Source organism: Diadema setosum, chromosome 20 (genome assembly GCF_964275005.1).
Source record: "Diadema setosum chromosome 20, eeDiaSeto1, whole genome shotgun sequence".
Lineage (NCBI taxonomy): Eukaryota > Metazoa > Echinodermata > Echinoidea > Diadematoida > Diadematidae > Diadema > Diadema setosum.
Window position 1 is genome coordinate 21761842 of NC_092704.1, and position 18695 is coordinate 21780536.

Consider the following 18695-nt stretch of genomic DNA (forward strand, 5'->3'; position numbering starts at 1 on the left):
ACATACATGAATATCTCCCTTTCATCTTTTCTTTTTTAATGAAGTTGAGCTTTTACAAGAGGCCCCTTTACATTATTTCCCTTTCTGTTCTTTTTTTTTCTTCGTAGAAATGAAGCCTTGAAAGAGGCCACTTCACAGGGACGGCTTACTGGCACAAGATCGGGGAGGGAGCTTCCTGACAAACAAATCCTGCACAGCTCCCTCGCTTGTTGCATCCCTGGGAAGAAAACATCAGAGTCACATGTGCATTCACACCCACCGGTTTACTTCACCATTTTTATTTACATACTCAGTCTGACAACTCTCTCTCTCTCTTTCCTCTGCTATCTGCCTTTACCTCACTCTCTGTACCAATGCATGCACTTGTTGTGTCTCTCTTCCAAAATCTCTCTTTCTATTCTTTTATTCATTTATCTATCTATCTATCTATCTATCTATCTATCTATCTATCTATCTATCTGTCTGTCTGTCTGTCTACAGAAATATAACTACAGTACCTATCTGCTGTATGTGTGGTATGTTTCACAACCTAGCAAAATATGCTATGATTTATCTATCTCTCTTTCTATCTGTCTATCTATATATCGTATCTATTGAAAGGTGTCTACCTATCTGCTGTATGTGTGGTATATTTCGCACTAATCTCATTTCTAAAAAAAAAAAAATGTGAGTTGACTAATACAAGCAAAATTAACAACTCCTGAAAATGCTGTTTATAACACCAAATGCCATGTGCTGTACACTGCCTACAGGTGGAAAAACTATTACTTTCTCCAGAAAAGGATAATGCTACAAAATTCCTCATTTGGTCACTCTGGTTGTCCACGGCTAATTCAACAACTCATAAAATTGTCTTCGGCTAATTCAACAACTCATAAAATTGTCCTACACAGTCTAACTTTGCAAAATACTGTACTTGCAAAAAAAATAGATAAAATAGTGTACACAGTATCTCCCTACTCTCTTCTTTCTATTTATCAGTTCATCCATACATCCATTCCTCAATCCACATTATCCATCAATAAGGTATGATCTTCCTATTTCTCTATCTATTGACCGATTCGGGTTCGTTGAGGGCAGCAGACATTTTACGGCACAGGGCGCAGCCATAGTGGGTGTATCAGCCGACCCCCCCCCCCCCCCTGCTCTCCCCCACCCCGGGGCAACATGTTTACACGCACTTGTAACAAAGGTTCGCGCACTAAGCAAGCATTCGCGCACTCAGTACGAGACGCCTATTGGCTAAAGCAGTTTTTCATTCTGTGCGCGTGCTAGTGTAGGGAGAGGGGTGGGGGAGTGCGGGGGGGGGGGGGGGGGGGGTCGGCTGATACACCCACTATGGCTGCGCCCATGCCAAAAATACACATAGCGCGTCACAGAATCGGTCAATACACTTGTACCAAACTACAAACTGTATTCTGCAGTGTATAGCCATCTGTCTTTTTAGAAGTAAACAAATATTTTTAAGAGTATTATGTTGTACACAGTAGTTTTTGCTTCAACTTAATCTGGATTTGAAACACACTCTATACAGAGTATGTTCAGAGATACACAAAGCTTTTCCCTTTCATTCTAATTTCAGTCTTACCATCTTTTTTTTTCCCTTGCACAAAAAATTTGTCTCTAAAACGCAATTAGTTTCTTCTGCATGCAACTTTGTTTGCACCAGGAAGCTAATCACATCAACCCATGCATTTGATTTTCAATTTGATTTTCAGTTTGATTTCGTAGGAAAAGTAAAAAATCTTGGCATGAGCTGGAAAATGAAAACAACGTAAATCACATTGTAGCAGAATTATCAGTTTTCAGGATTTTTTTTTCTTTCCCGAAGCTGACTCTAAGTACATGTCACCCAAGCCTCCAAGTCAAGGTACACACTGTATAAGGAGACAACTGCTTATTAAATCACAGTATTCCCATTTTTTCCTTTCATCTTTCATTTTTTTTTTTTTTTTTTTACAGTATCTCCGTCTTGATTAAAGGATAAAAAGATTTCTATCTCGACGTAGAAACCCATTAATAACAAACCGAACCTGTAAATAAAAATTGTATTTCCCACTCAAAATTGCAACAGCACATGATTTTGAGACAATCAGTCAAATATAATATAAGTGAGCCCAATGATAGACACATGCAAGAGAATCCAGACCAAACATGCCATGGTATGTGGGACAACTTCAAAAAAATGGCATGAAATCAAGCTAAATTCAATTGGACTTTGGGAAACCTGGAGTTATAAGTGACACACACCCTTCAATCATATGCAGACCTCCCAACCTTTCTGACTTAAAATTGGGATGATTTACATGTAGCTCAAAGATAGGGAAAAAAGAGCAGTTCCCATAGGAGTGTGTAGTAAAACGATCAAGAAGAATAGGAAACTCCTATTGAAACATGAGCTAGAATGGGTCAAAATTCAGATTCTTTCCTCCAAAGTCAGAATGGTTGGGAGGTCTGCATATATGTCTCACACATCCAGTGGTTGTAAATTTGATCGCAGAGTGAGAGATTTGGAGAAGACAACGACCAAAGTTCATTCACTCCACCTCTCATCAACGTGGGGTCTTCCAGTGAAAACATCAAAAACTGCCCATTCTCCTAGACAAAGACTAAATGCACACTTGCATATAATAGGCAGAGATGGGGCTTTGATCTCAAAGATAAGACGGTGCATTCTAACATCACTTTGCATTAACATTCTTGATATTATTGTCATATTATATTTTCTTCCTCCTATTGTATCACTATATCTAGTAATCATATCTAACAGAAATATCTTCAAGTTATGCCTTGACATTCCACAACACAGCATCAGGCAAACTTCGCTACCATAATACTGTACATCCCTGGAAATGGCTGCCAACATTACCTCTTTCGGTGCCTCCGTGTAAACCTTCTGTGTGCCACATTATTCTGAGACTGCAATGCATGAGCACTTTTGGAAAACATTTTATTTCCCACAGCCATGTAACTTTTTAAAAGTGTTTATGCCAAAATACAGCACAGCATAATTGTGGAGAAAAGTCAACACTTTGCTGTAATGCAAAAATTTAATACAGAGCTATCACTAATTTTCTCGCAAATGTCCAGTATTCAAAACAAATTGGTTTGTGTGTGGTTGTGCTGTCGGGCAAAATATGTGAAGTTGGCAAGCTGTCGACTGAGTCGGGCACGAACATGACACGCAAAGACACACGAGAGTCAGTGACATTCTAGAGAGCAATCAAGGAGATACGTGCGTGTTACGTACATGTACATCTCAATTGACAAAATCAATTTCAAAACCAGAGAGGCTTTCATATCTTCTTCTCAGGACATCAAGAGATCTAAATTGACTGAGTGAGTCTCCTACAGCATCTGTCAGACTCTGTAGCTCTGTTTGGACTTTGCACCCAGGGAGGGCAAACAAGGTGCATATGGGCCTGGCAAAATGCATTTGCGGGCATTGAGATCTGAATAAAAAAAAAAATGCGGCAACTACAGTACTCAGCCAACTCATTCCGGAAACAACAAAACAAGAAATGTACTATGCAGGAGGTAGACTTGAAGAAGTTTGTCTCTCCTTACAAAAAAGTAAAAAATTTCTTTCCTTCATTTCTATTTTTCTATTTACCTACATTACGCCTATCTATCCACCTACTATCTTTTTATCGATATCCTTCTGTTTGGTAGCGGTAGTAGATAAGACTCCTGACTCCCAAGCGGATGGCCAGAGTTCAATTTCCGCCCAGTGCTTTAACGTCCTTGGATAAGATGTTTTTACCCACTACATGTGTATGTCCCCTCTCGACCCAGGAGTACAAATGGGTACCCGGCAAACGCTGGGGTACTAATAATGGCAGGGCCCTCTGGTAGAGCAGTGGCAACACTGAAGAGGCTACTCTGGAGAAATAAGACCTTATTATTTTATCACCCTCTCTCTCTCTCTCTCTTTCTATCAATCTCACTCTGTGTATTATGTCTTTCTTTCATATAGCCAAAGAGAAAACAGCAATTACGTCTAAATTTATGCCTTAATGTCTCTTCGATGTGTGCACAAATCCCACTTCACACTCATCCCAAATGAGAGCATTTCAAATGATTCCAGAATATGAAAATCTCATGCAAAGACTTCGTGAAGAGGTAGGCGTAATCAAAACGCACCTGATTATTCTCCTCACTGAGGGCACCCTTCTCCTCTTTCCACTTGTCCTCCCGTTCTCTCATCCGCTGGTCCAATTCACCTGCACCACAAAATGAATGGAAGAATAGAAAACCCATTACCAAAGGTATCTAAAAACCACTCGGCATAAGTCATAACTGTTTGAAACATGGAGTAAAGCAGTGATATCTACTTCGAATTCATTCAAAATCCTGTTGTACCTTCTTGAAAATAATCAACAACGCAGGCAGCAACATTCTACACAGCAATTGACTTGCAATGTCAGATGACAGTACCAACCACACACAGAATTCTGCTGTTTGTTTTCATTTTTAGTGTTATGCAAGTACTGCACATCTATCATGATCTGATTACCAGCCTGTACCAGTAAAAAATTTTCAACATTTTAAGTAAATCTATTTTCTGAGTTTTCATGGGGCTCGCCTCATACCGCAAGGCCTACACAAAGTCAAACTACTTCTGTAGATTAATTAAAATGGTCACTGAGGAAAGACATAAGAAGGTCTGTCTATTCACCACAATGTGAAAATTTGATACAGCAACATTCTAATGTACCTTTGTTTCCAATGCTGTTACACCGACTACATTAAAATGGACCTCCACAAGATACACTTTCTTTACCCTGTGACATATGCTGTAAAACAAGACATTTTTGTGCATGAAACTTTCGCAAATTCTGAAAGGAGCCACGATTTGCAAAAGCAAAATGCTAGCAAAAGTTTTGAACTACACAATCCAGTATATGTTACATAATCGTAATACTTTTTGTGGTCAGCAAATCCCCAAAGATTCATTCCAACAAAAAAAAAAAGGCCATTGGCTCAAATTCGCCAAAGTTTCAGGTTTTACAGAGTGAAACATTTAACTGATATCAATTTTACCTTTTTCCAGCTCAATGCTCTGGTTCATCTGTTCTCGGAGGTCATTGAGGGTGTCCTCCGTTTTCTGCTGGAAGTCCTTCAGGCCCCTGGTGTGCTCAGCTGCCATCAGCTCCAGGGCTCTCTGGTGGTTCTCCTCCATTGCTTTCTTCGCCTCCTCGAAGGCCGACTGAAGCTCCTCAATGTCTGTGGGGAAAACATTTTTCTCCTTAATATATCACCACAGTATATAAAATGGCATACTGCCCTCTGTAGATTATGGTTGTACATTTGTCAAGACAGAGCAAACAAAACTAGCAGCTACTTTTTTTTTTTCTTTCACATTAAGAAATGTTATTCACTTATCAACATTCAGGTACAAATCAATGTCACCTCATACGATAAATAAAACAGATGATACATTTTAACAGGCAGCCATGACCAGTATAAATAATATGAGAATGATTCCAGTAAATATCGGATAAAAAACCTCTATTTTTTAAATGAAAACATCTATATTCATCTACTTTTTTCGCTTGCATACAAAAAAAAAAACCACATTGTAACACTTTACGTTTTCTGCAGCACCAAGTACAAAAGTTTGCTTCTGTAACATAATTTCCTGTATTAATAATATTCCTAGATAAATCTTTGTGTACTATCGCATTCCCAAACTAGAAAATGTCGCTATGGCGACTGATGCCTCCGCCATAATGCATGATTCTCCCAATAGGTGTATGGTACAATGTCTTCACAATGTGTTATGACAGCTTCACAAAACTGACAAAATATTGAAATGACAGGTTTGTCAGAAATATCTTGAATGTTCACTTTCCTTGAACTAGGTTTACTATAATTGTCTAAGAGTGCAGGTACCTGTATTTGGGGAATTGAGAACTTTTACTTGACTTCTGACCTACCCTTTTATAAGTTTATGCATTGAGTAATTTTCAAGGTATGAAGAAAGGGTGTAATTACAGTATAAAATATATATACATTTGCATTTAAACCTGACCTTTGACCCTTAACCTTTGACCTTCTGGCTGGAAATTTCTCAGAGAATCTCCATTAGGCAATACATGTATATATCAAGTTTTAGTTTTAAAAATAATAATGTAAGCATTGCATATACTAGTATATGAGGGAAATAGTAAAATTTTGAGGAGTTGGCCTTGACCTTTGACCCCCTGACTAGTGACCCATGACCCCTACATTCCCTAGAAAATCCCTGCCAGTCAGTACATGTGTATGTACCAAGTTCCATGAAGATACATTGAACCATTTGCAAGAAAAGTGAAATTGTAACATATTCACCTAACCTTTGACCTTTTGACCTTTGACCTTATAACATGAAACTCTCTCTGGAGAATCTTTATGCAGTAGTAGATGTCTACAATAAGTTTCAAGATAATACCTTCGGGCATTGCATGGATATGGGGGAAATAGCAACGTTTTTAGCATTTGACCTTGACCTTATGACCTTTGACCTCTTGCCAATGTCACTAAAATCTACTCAACTAATTGCTCCATCATACATCATCCTTGGACCAAGTTTGGTGAAAGCTGCTTCATCCAGTTTAGAGTTATCACGTAAACAGATAAATTTTAGGATTTGACCTTGATCTTTGACCTTTGACCTCTGTCCAATTTCACTCAAAACCTAATCAAGTAATTGTCCCATCATACATCATCCTCAGACAAATTTTGGTGAAATTTGCTGAATTCAGTCTTGAGTTATCGCGTAAACAGATACAATTTAATGATTTGACCTTGACCTTTGACCTTTGACCTTTGGCCGATTTCACCCAAAATCTAATCAATTAATTACCCCATCATACTTTATACTTGGACCAAGTTTGGTAAAATTCCAGTCAATATTACTCAAGTTATCGCGTAAACGAATGCGGACGGACGTACGGACGGACGTACGGACGGACGTACGGACGGACGGACAACCCGAAAACATAATGCCTCCGGCACCACTTCGTGGCGGAGGCATAAAAATGTGCAATGTGAAATGTGTAAAGCAGTAGCTACTTGCAAGCAGTTATCTGTAATTTTATACAAATTTGATGAAAATCAGACATGAGACATGTGAGGGGACTTAAACTTTTGTTTCCATGATGCAGTGATACTAATGACATCAAACACAAAGTTTAATTGTTTTCATAATACAGTGACATTAAACTCATCAGTTTACTGATTAAACAAGGACAATTTTCCAGCTTCAAGAGGACACAAGAGGTACCTTTTTGTTTCTGAGCCTCAAGTTGGTTGGTGAGGTCGATGATCTCCTTGCGATGCGCCTCCTCCAGCTCTGCCTTGGCCGTCTCCAGGTCTGCCTCTTGGGTGGCACCCACGGCAGCCACTTGCTCGTCATGCTCCTCCCGGAGACGGGCCATCTTCATCTCGTGGGTCTTGCGTAGGCCGTTCATCTCGTCCTCATGCTGGGCGGCCATTTCCTTCAGTGCAGTCTCGAGCTCCGACACCTTTTTGGTGTGGTCCCCCTCGAGGTTTTCTCGGACGGAAGTGTTGGATTTCTCCAGTTCTCTCTTGAACTGGTCCTCCATCTCCGCTGTCACCTGTAAATGTGGACAAGATCACTTTTTTAACCTTTTGTGTACCCAGTCACTTAGCTTAACTTGCCAACCTTATTCATCAGCATTCACTAATCCGTCCAAAATATCTTCATAAAATGTATTATTTAACAAGTGAAATATGATATTAAAAGATTTCATTTTTATCTATCTGATGATGACCTTATTTTCAAAAATTTGAAAATGGTGTTCACTGGTTTTTGCATCCAACCTCTTCATATGTCATTGTGACCAAATTACTGTGGAAAGACAAAAGTGTAGAGTATAGTTTTCTCTGTTTTACTGCTTCAATTTTTGTTCAAAGCCCATGAGACTTTGACAAAATCATCTGTTTGTATTGACTTCGTTTTTACAAAAGTTATAAACTTGAACTGCAGTGGAGTTTCCCTTCGAGGACGAATGATGTCATCCACTCACCCTTTTGACATGTTCTTCGTGTTCCTCATCCAACCTTGCCTTTAGCATCTCCTTCTCCCTCTCGTGTGCCTCGAGGAGATCTTTCATCTTGTTCTCCACCTCTTCCACGCCCCTCCTCTCCTCCATCATCTTCTCCTCCAGCCGTTCCCTCTCCTCGTCCGTCATCTTCATCAGGTCCAGGCGGAGCTGGTCCAGCTCCAGGGCGTGGCCTTTCTGAAGTTCCTCCAGCTCCGCCTCCTTGGCGCTGTTCAGTGAGCTGCGCAGCTCGTCCAGGACTTCAGCCTGCATCGCGAAATGGAAGACGAGGACATTTTGACGTTTTGGCTTCCCAATGCAATTCCTTTCAACTTCTGTATAGGTGGTACATTTTGCAAGGTTTTCATCTGCACGGATTTCGAAGTTGGGTGCTATTCCCACACCTTAAAATGCATGAACATTTTACTCAGTTCCAAACATGAATGCGATGTGCATACATGCATTTCTCCATTCAGTACTGTACTCTATGATCATGAATTTAACCACTCACAAAATCATCAGGAAGTCTCGACTCGGTAAGATACAGTATCACAATTTGATTAGAAGTATACATACATATGCAATGAAAAAGTCTGACTCTTACTCAAGAGTTTTCACACATAAAACAAAGGTAAGCATTCCACCATAAGGGGTATAGGGTGTGAAGCTGGCAAAATTTCAAATTGTTCCATCTATTCACTTACAGTATGTTCTCACAAGGATCAAACAAGCAAACAGGAATTGAGTCTGACATTGTGCTCCAGTACAGCTGATGATGTGCTGGACACAATCTCTTTATACCACAAGGGACATTTTTTTCAGCTGGTTCTTTCACAATGCAAGATACCTTATTATCTCATTATTACACAATTGCCATTTTCACACCAAACGATATTACCTTCACACCTTGCACACTCCCTCTGATGTTAATGCTTCAGTGGCATAACTGTTATTACCTGTTTCTTCAGATGTTCTTGCTCCAGGTCTTCCTTGGCTCTCAGAAGGTCCTGCTGATGCTCTGCCTTGATCTCTTCAAGTGCTTTCTCCTGGTCCTCCAGGAACCTGTCCATCTGGGCCTGGTGCTGGCTGGCAAAGGCTTCCTCCACCTTCTCCAGGTCGGCCTGGTTCTCCTGCTGCGTAGTCTTCACCAGCTGGTCCATCTCCTCATTCATGGTGGTGGTGATCAGGTCGAGACGGTTGTCATAGTCGCGCATCAGAGTCTCTTTCAGGGACTGCACCTCTGGGGCTTCCCCACTGGCAACGCCCTCCTTCAGCTGCTGGAGCTGCTGCCTGCTCTCCTCCAGCTCTGCCTTGAGCTGCTCGATCAGGGAGTCGGGGTCCTCAAAACCGGAGGAGTGCAGCGACTGCAGTTGGTTTGCAGCTTCTGCCTCTGCCAGCGTGGTCTTGAGCTTGTCGATCTCCTCCAGGCACACACCCATCATATTTGCTTGAGTGTCGATCTCCACCTGCAGAAGTGCTCGCTCAATGGTGGCATCCGACACTATCTTGGCCACTTCGTCCACAACTTCATTTTTGCTGGCTTTGATGATCATTTCTCGTTCACTTCTCCACTGTTCATTCATTTTGGCGATGTCAGCTTCAACATTCTCATCCCTTGGCGGCCTTTGAAGCTTCTCAATCTCAATGGCATGATCTAGTTTCAGGGTTTCTAACTGGCTTTCATACTTCTCAGTTAAATCCTTGCGCATGTTGTCCAATTCCTCTAAATGTTCTTCCTGCAGTGTCTCCCGCAACCGTTCCATCTCCTCTGCTACAGCAGCAGCCAGTTCCGAGGACATTTCCATTCGCATTTCCTGGTTCTCCCTGGCATGTTCCTCCTCCATCTCCTTTCTCTGGTTTCTCAAGGCATCCTCATGTTCCACCTTCCAACGACCCCTCTCCTCTTCCACTGCCCGAGATGACTCGGCGACGGCTTCCAGTCGCAGCCTGGCAATTTCTTTGGTGTGATACGCATCCAGCTCATTCCTCAACTGCTCAAACTTGTTCAGATGCTCAAGCTCCATGTCATTAATGTCCTGAGTGTGTTTTGCCTTCAGTCGCTCCTCCTGCTTCTGGAGATCTTCATCCCGCTGGAGATCATATTCCATCTTCACCCTGGCCATCTCTGCCTGGTGTTCACTCTCCAGCTCTTGCCTCAGGTTCCTGATTCCCTTATGGTACTCCTGCTCCAGCTGTGCCCTCAGCTCCTGCTTCAGCTCCGCCTCCACTTCCAGGAACTTTGGCGGAGATCTCGGTGGTGAGCTGTCAGAGTCGGAGAGATGAGTCAAAGTCATCATGGCATGAGAGTAGTCCATCCTTTTGGCCTCCTTCTCATCTGAAGGCTGACTCCCAGTTCCTCTTGGGGATTCATACAGGGACTTCAATTGAGCCATCTCCTGCTTCCACCTCTCATCCGTCTCCTCCACTTGCTTCTCAAAGTAGACCCGAAGCTGTTCCAGCTCTTCGGCATGTTCCTGCTGCAGCTTGGCTCGTTGACTGGTGAGAGCAGCCTGCAGTTCCTTGTTCTCCTCCTTCAGCTGGTCTGGGTCGGAGACGCCAGCTTGCTCCAGCTGCTCCTTCAGGTTGGCCACCTCGGCACGGTACTCCTGTTGAAGGTCCTGGTGGGCGATCTTCAGAAGGGACAGCTCCTCTATGAGTGAGGCCTCCGACTGCGAGCGAGAAATCTCCAACTCCTCCCGGGCACGGACATACTGGTCATACTCTGCCTTCAGGCTGGCTCGCAGCTTTGCCAGATCCTCGTGGTGTACTCTGTCCAGATTCTGCCGCATTTCTGAGACAAAACACAACAAGAGCAGAAAAACAGTCAGAAGAGAGAAGCAGACTTTAATCATTTCCATGTAATTAGTATTTATCGGTGATGTATCTCTAGCAGTTACAAAATGATGCGATAAGCAATTACAAGGATGATTAATGAAGTCCCACAGTCTTTATACAATGTATCTTGATGCATTCATCATTCTATAACAATCAAAGATTTGTCCTGGATAATCCCCAAAGTGCTATAACCTACTCATGAGAGAATGTTTATACCTTAGGCATGTCATTACATATCAAGACTAGCATTATACTCTCATACATTCAAGAGTATACAATGAATCCATAGGAGAACAAGCAGCTCTACATTTCAGCATCCTTTACAGGAGCATACACCCAACTTCTCTTCATGCTGGTTTAACAGGGATACCAGTTAGAATGAACAAGATGGATTGCAATACATCAAAATGAAGCTCCTTTGTTAAAAAAAAAAAAAAAAAAAAAAGGTCTAAACTTTGAAACTGCCAGGGGTCGGAATTTAGGCTTTTGGCTAAAAGGTTGGCATCCCTATGGTTAGTTCAACTCCTTTGGACAACACCAAGATCGTTGCTCCAGTCCTACCTTCAGCATGCTCCACTAGCATCTCTCGCTCCTTGAGGAGCAAGTCCACATCCTCCCGGTGCTCCTCCTCCATCCGATCCCTCATCTCCTGCAGGTCTTGCTCCCTCCGCCCCTCTGCCGTGTTCTTCTCCTCCTCCAGCTCCTGGCTGTACTTGGCCTCCATCTCCGTCCGCAGGGTCTCCAGCTTCTCCACAGCCTCCTGGTCCCACTGCTCAGCCAGAGTCTACCGGGGGAAGAAAGAGTCATGATGAATATGATGTGGAAGAACTGCATGCACTGACCATTTTCTGTATATGCCATACATTTAATAGGGCACTTAATTTTTCAGAATTCGGGACTTCCCAATTTGCAATCATGAGTAGAACAATGGACAGAGAAATTGGTATCATTCATTCATTTTCTAGAACTCATTTTCTGGTAGCAAATGTAGTGACCTTGCATTGAAAACAGCAATGCTACAAACTCATGAAAAAGCATTGTATTCTTGAAATAATTCCAAGTCAACTCAAATGAAGCAGACATTCACGGTGCCTGTACTAGTTGCAATGTACTAGGACTCGCACAACCACGATTTACATAATTGCATGATCGTGGTCGTGTGCTATGCATGTGTTGTGCTTACAAGTATGTGCTGTGTAAACATATCGGGATCTCAGTTTATTTTTTCACGTACTGTTAAGTGGGGATAGCACCTTAATCACAAAATTTAAGAAAATTAAAAAAAAAACTGCAAAATATAATACATATCCACACAAGTACACAGGACAATTTACAAAAGCAAGCTCTCTTCATCAGATATAGAATGCTCATAAGAGATAGGAGATATTTGGAGGCAGTTTCCATTTGTGTAGCAACACTTCAAATTTGCCAGTTTCACACATCCGACAGTACAGCCACTTTTCCTCCACACCAGCAACTGTATGGACATTTTTACTGGGTCCTCGGAAGTGACGCAAGATACTAACAGCTGTTCTTCCCTCAACCTGTTCTGCAATCCAGACGTTTGGAACACAAGGTGGAGGAAAGGTGCCAATTTCAAGAATATCATATGATTATTATCAAATGTGCCTTGCCAAAAACCGAGCAGTAAATGAGTATGGATGGCACTGTTCCAAACATATCACCAAGCAAACTTACATACAGTCGTGACCCTCGTCATCAAATAAATACACAGCTATTCTGAAATGTGGGTGAATCAAAAGAAACTGCCATGGATGGAAGGAGAATTTCTGGGTGTGTATTTGTGACATTTCTGGATCAGTTCCTAGAGAATACTACATACCTGCACCACTTCTCTGTGTTCTTGACTCAGCCTCCTCTGCAGCTGGGTGATCAGCTCCTCAGAATTCTGCACAGCTTCATCTGCATCAAACATAGATTTTTAAAAAAAGGATCAACATCAATCAAGTCTTTACCTGTCACATAAACAGTGCTACAATATGCATAACAATAATGAAGGTTTCTTTAAAACGTATTTCGAGATGAAACAAGATTTCAGTTAGAAGCGAGAAAGATAAATGGTCCCCCATGATATGTGACTTTGTGATACCCAATTCAATGTGCAAGTACAAGTGTACTTGGTATTATGAATGAAGTTCAACAGTTTCATCAGTGGTACACTGTAGCTGCAATTATACACACACACACATATAAACATCGTATGTTGAGTAGTGCGATAAAGGGCAATCCCATTAGAACAAACACACTAAATACTAAAATTTTGTCATACCAAAGTAAAAATTCAGGTCCCAAAAAAGTTGAGTTGTTGTTGTTGTTGTTGTTGTTGTTGTTGTTGTTGTTGTTGTTGTTGTTGTTGTTGTTTTGTTCAGCTATGATGCAATTTTGACACAAGGAAAGAAAACTGCCAATCCTAACAACTTTGTTATCAAAGAAGTCGCTTTATCTTCTACAACTATCGTACTGTTTTCTCCCCCCCCCCCCCCATTCTTCTGTCTGCTATAACAAGTCAGAAATTGTTTGTGAGCAATGACGCTCACTCTGTCTCTCCCTCTCTATAGTCTTTGCTAGAACTATTCTACTTTGTCCTTCCTCATCTCATCTTTCTTTCAAACTTCACTACATTCCTTCTCTCCTTCCATTCCATTAATATCACGAATATAAATATGGATACAGCTTTTTAAATAAGAATGTGTCATATCATTCTTAACAATCAAACTTTAAAAAAAAAACATGATATTTCTGAACAGACTGGAGTTGCACATGTTGTATACAATTGCAATTTCCTGTGCTGTATGCCCTTGCAAATGGAGGCTGCATTTCTACACCTTACAAGAGCTGACGAATTAAATTAATCAAATCAATCAGTGAATAAATGTGGCAAATTGGTTACACTATCAAAATGTCACATCAATACACACTGGCTGTTGGAAAAATGAAGTTACTATTTAGAATCAATACCATGAGTATTCTTCAGTGATTAATCACAATTATTCCCTCATCACAGGTTATAATGACATGCTTTTTTTCTTTTCTTTTCTTTTCTTTTTTTTTTTTTTGGGGGGGGGGGATATGCAACAACATAATTTATATGGCACAGTGCAAACCATACCTGCACTAATTTAGTGCATCTGAAAGGAAAAATTACACCATTGTGTTCCACATACATGATGCAGTGTATGTGTATGAGCACAGCATACAATGTGTAATATATTTCTGCACAGTGAGGTCACTTGTTATTAAAGGTGTCCCATATCAAGAATGCTTGCAACAAGAATTCACAGTAATAATGACAATAATTGTAATAATGACAATAATGACTGGATGAGAACTTCCAAGAAATTGGAGGAAAAGGTTCATCCAAATGTGCCGTTTGCATTATAATACAATGCAGAATGCTGATGTATTCACACTTAGCCAGATGTGAGATAACAGTGTAAAGGCTGTTGTTGCTCTTGGCTGTACAATGCAGATGTCCCTATTTTATAATTATTCCAGAGAAAGCATCAAAATTGTACACAGACAGATTATGTCAAATCGTACGCTGTGTGGAATACAGCAAAGGTTTTCAATAATCACAAAAACTCAACATACTGTACACTCACTAGGGGCATCAGAAATAAAATCTTCCTTTCAAATTTGAGCAGGCATCAGAGAGACTCAAAATTTGTACATTTGTAGTCCGTCATACAGTATTAAGATCATACCCAATCTGTCCCCAACACACAAGTTAAGTACTGTACCTTCAATGCACAAATCGGTGTTCAACAAATTTCCATGAAATTGGTGATTTCTTTACCCAATGTCTTTCATCACAAGATCTTGGGCCAATCCAACGACATACTTAATCTCTACACTGACAGGTCCAGTTGGCTGTCCCACACAACAAAAGTCCTCCTCAGCATCAATCAAAGAGAAATGATTATTAAACCATGTCGTATTCCCACAAAGAGAAAGAAAACGGTACTACAACACGAACAGCGTGGGCAGGGAGTGCAGAAATGTTTCATAACCACACCGCTGAAATCATACAAGCTGCAGATGAACATTCGGCCATCCCATCACGCTGGAAAGTGAGTCTGAAAAACAAAATCCTCTTGTGGGGATTCATCCATCATACCCTACTGTATGGTTTCACTATCACCTTGTCCGACACTGATTATGTCGTGAAAGTCTCAAACTGCACACTTGGATGGTGTGGAAAAATACTGATTACAACAGACTCCAGTATGCTTTGGGTATCATGACAGTAAATACTTTGAGAAATACATGTACAATGTATGTAGTACGAGTATGACCTCACTATTTCACTGGACAGACAACATTTCTATCTTGATAAAAATGCACAAATCTTATGACTTGATCATCTGGACAACAGAATCACACTATTTACACATGAGCAAACTTTGCAAAAGATGCTGTGTGTGAATAAGTACCAGTACACATTCATGAAGGTTGTTGGTAGCATCACCTTCTCCTATCAGAGGAATTCAAATGACCCACATGGTTGCCTGGGATTCTTCTGCTGCCAGGATTCTTCTGCTTCTCATACAATCACCATAGTAAGCCTTCACCATAGTAAGCCTTCACCATAGTAAGCCCTGGGATTCTTCTGCTTCTCATACAATCACCATAGTCAGCCCTTCATACACCCTATGGTCCTTCATCTACATTTGTTGTAAGAAGTTAACACTGATCTTGACAAGTATTAAAGTGTAGTGGCTCGATTAGCCGCTCATTACTTTGTGTGTAGCAGCCCTGTGTTTTGGCTAATTGTCACTGCTTATTATGAATATCAATAAGATTTTCCCAGCCTTACATAGCTAGTGGAAATTTCCATGTACAGTTGGTTGACCTTCCCAATCTGGTTCAGACCGGTTCACTGTCATGCCGTGTCGCAATAATGTAGCACACGTTACATAGATTTATTATTCATGATGTAGTGTTAATCCAATCACTGCAGATTTTAGTGCGTATTGAGTGCGTAATTAGTATCATTAACGCTACTTTTGACCAATCACGACCTTTATTCGCGCGTCACCTATCGCACGTGTGAGATGTCACGCGACCCTTCGCATCGAGACACTCCCGCTTCAACCGCCATTGAGGAACGACCTCCGGATCACCACCTGCGGTAGAGTCACCCTTCACCTTTTACGTTTGATACAACTGTGTTTTATGGACCCGCTGGCTGTTCAAAGTTTCTACCCGGCCGCTGTCCTCTCTGCGCACTGTACCAGAGATCCGGGGATGGAGCCTCGCAGTTTTGTTGCCTCCGACACAGAACTCTCATTTATATTTGTCCTCCGACACGCCTCGTTTTATTGACATTGTCATCGAGTGACCGCACACCAGACATCGCTCCCGCCATGGACGACCCGCTGTCCGGCTGAGCATCTAGATCAACATCTACCATCGTTCCAGGCGACTCACTGTCCTGTCGAACTCGTTTTTTTCAGCCTCCTGCCGACGCCCGACTTACCGCGCTGGTAGAGAGCTGCAATTCCATCTCAACCTTCGTTTGGCTCTTCAGCCCCGTACGACGAAGTGTCGCATCTTTAAGCGTCTCCAGCGGTCATCGTCATCATTACCGACTTCATCACCGCCTGTCGAGACCCCCTTTTCATCTCTACTCTACATCATCTTCTACTTCACAAGTTTCCTTTCCAGTCACGTCATATCGCGATAGCCACAACTTCCGTGCGCACGACAAAATCGCGTTCAGACAAAGATTTCGCCAGGAACTCATATTCATATTTGGAACTTTAATCACATAGCCTACACTGTACTTATACACACGTGAGTTTGTCATGTAGACCTAGTCTATACTAGCGGCGGCCTTCCGCTATATAAACAGTGCCACTCCTGCTTAGCATGTTAACACACCTCTGCTCTGCTAATTACAGTATCACTGTTGTGGGGGTTGTCAGATCTATACTTCTACGTCAACATGTCAGATTGTCATTTTACCAATTATCATGTCACGTTTCATTTGTGCAATAGCTGACAATAATATTTATTTTTTATAATAAACATCTGAAAAGGGAATATTTGACTCCTTTCAATCATTTGTGCGAACTGCTCTCCAGGTGGATCATGAAGTTAAAAAAGGGAGATTGATTGAGCACGCCTTTTGTTTGTGTGATTGAAGCTGTAATTTTATGTTAACCTTTTGACCTTCACTACAACACACACACTCCATTACATAAAACCCTTATCCATATAATCAATTTTTCCCACAAAAGCATTGACCTTGAGTCCTCTCTGTACAATAGACTCATTTTCCATTTAATCAATGCATCATTGGTGGGCTTTTGTATATCCTATGGAAAACATAGAGAAGAAATTACATTTTGGCTGTCATTATGGTGACCTCTATCCTTGACCTTTCATCCTCACCACATCAGGCAACTAATCATTTTCAGCTCTGTAATGTGTTCCAAGCTCTTACACCCCATCCCCCCCCCCCCCCGAAAAAGAAAAAAAAATCTTCACATGTAATTCATGAACAATTGTACATTTGCACAACAAACCACAAAGATCTGTAAAATAATCATATCTGCACATTTTAGCACCCATGCCCTGCACATTTTGAGTGAATTGCACAAATTCAGTGTACGGCTGTATGTTTCTTGATTGATCTGCACGATGGGATAACCCACTGGGCACAAATTACATACAGCCTGTATCTGTCCTGCATTAATACATTTTATTCTACAAAATGTCATTTCTACACTAATACATAGGGCCAACAATGTACATTACATGTACAATTATATCTAACAGACAAAAGATGTTCACTGACTTACAGGTGTACCAAAGCATTGGCTGTAAATTACTACATAAGTTTACTTTTTTCTATGTGAAATTTAAAACCATAGTACAACCTACACTTGTACAACAGACACCTCTCAAAATCTGACATATTGCAGTGATAGTGATAGGCTCATCCTTGGACGGAGGAAGAGGAGGAGAGAGCAGGAGAAGTGGTAGATGGCCCGGACAAGACACGCAGGTCGGTTGCTAGGTTACCGTCACCATGGCAGCCGGGAAAATTCAGGCTTCCAGGGATGCTGCTGGCTGTACGGTACCCACACACCAGTGTGTCAACAGAGAGGATGGTCAGGTCTTCCGTTCTACGCCAAGCCAAGCTGACATTTTTGAGCTGGCGATGCGTGGCCATCTCACTAAACAGATACACTCATCCATTACAGTTGATGTAAATTTAAATATTGCATGTGTCCCATTCTGCACACAGTCTTCCTACCTTGGCATGCAGCTGGATTTATGTCAACCTTTCCTAATCAATTCCCCCCAAATCATTACATTCAATTGCACATGGTAGAAAACTGAGAGCGAGCCGTTCATTATTTCTACAGGCGCTGAACTGCACGAAACCTGCTGAAGAATAACCAGCATTTGAGGGAAAGTACTACAATGTACAGCAAAATATCTGTGAACATGCAGGATCAATGTTTGTTAACCCTGCTGTGTGGTGAACATAAGAACTTCAAATGATTCCCACCATCTACATGTAATTATATGTAAGCTGTACAAATTGACTAGCAAATTTGAAGGGGGTTCCATATCTTTTAATTCTTGAATATACTGATGTCTCCTTTAGTAGAAATAAAGTCATAATGTAATTTTAGAAACAAACTAAACTTGTAAGTCAAAATCCTTTCAACTGGTTTTCACAGCAAATCATATGGATTGCCTTGTAGCAGAAACTTCGATAAGACTGCTGGATGTTCATATGCATTTGCACGTATAAAAATTCTAGAGGTTTTTGAC

At 41.3% G+C, this 18695-nt stretch overlaps 1 protein-coding gene across 1 annotated transcript in view; it reads right to left on the reverse strand.

Annotated features, from left to right (window-relative positions):
- The window catches only part of LOC140243502 (uncharacterized), a 154484-nt gene that overhangs the window by 82031 nt on the left and 53758 nt on the right, over positions 1–18695 (reverse strand). The window contains exons 12-18 of the mRNA XM_072323172.1: positions 12727–12806; positions 11445–11667; positions 9005–10839; positions 8034–8315; positions 7268–7601; positions 5044–5226; positions 4144–4223 (exon numbers count right to left, since the gene is read on the reverse strand). Of these exons, the coding sequence (XP_072179273.1) occupies positions 4144–4223; positions 5044–5226; positions 7268–7601; positions 8034–8315; positions 9005–10839; positions 11445–11667; positions 12727–12806 (3017 nt within the window). The remainder of the gene's footprint in view (positions 1–4143; positions 4224–5043; positions 5227–7267; positions 7602–8033; positions 8316–9004; positions 10840–11444; positions 11668–12726; positions 12807–18695) is intronic.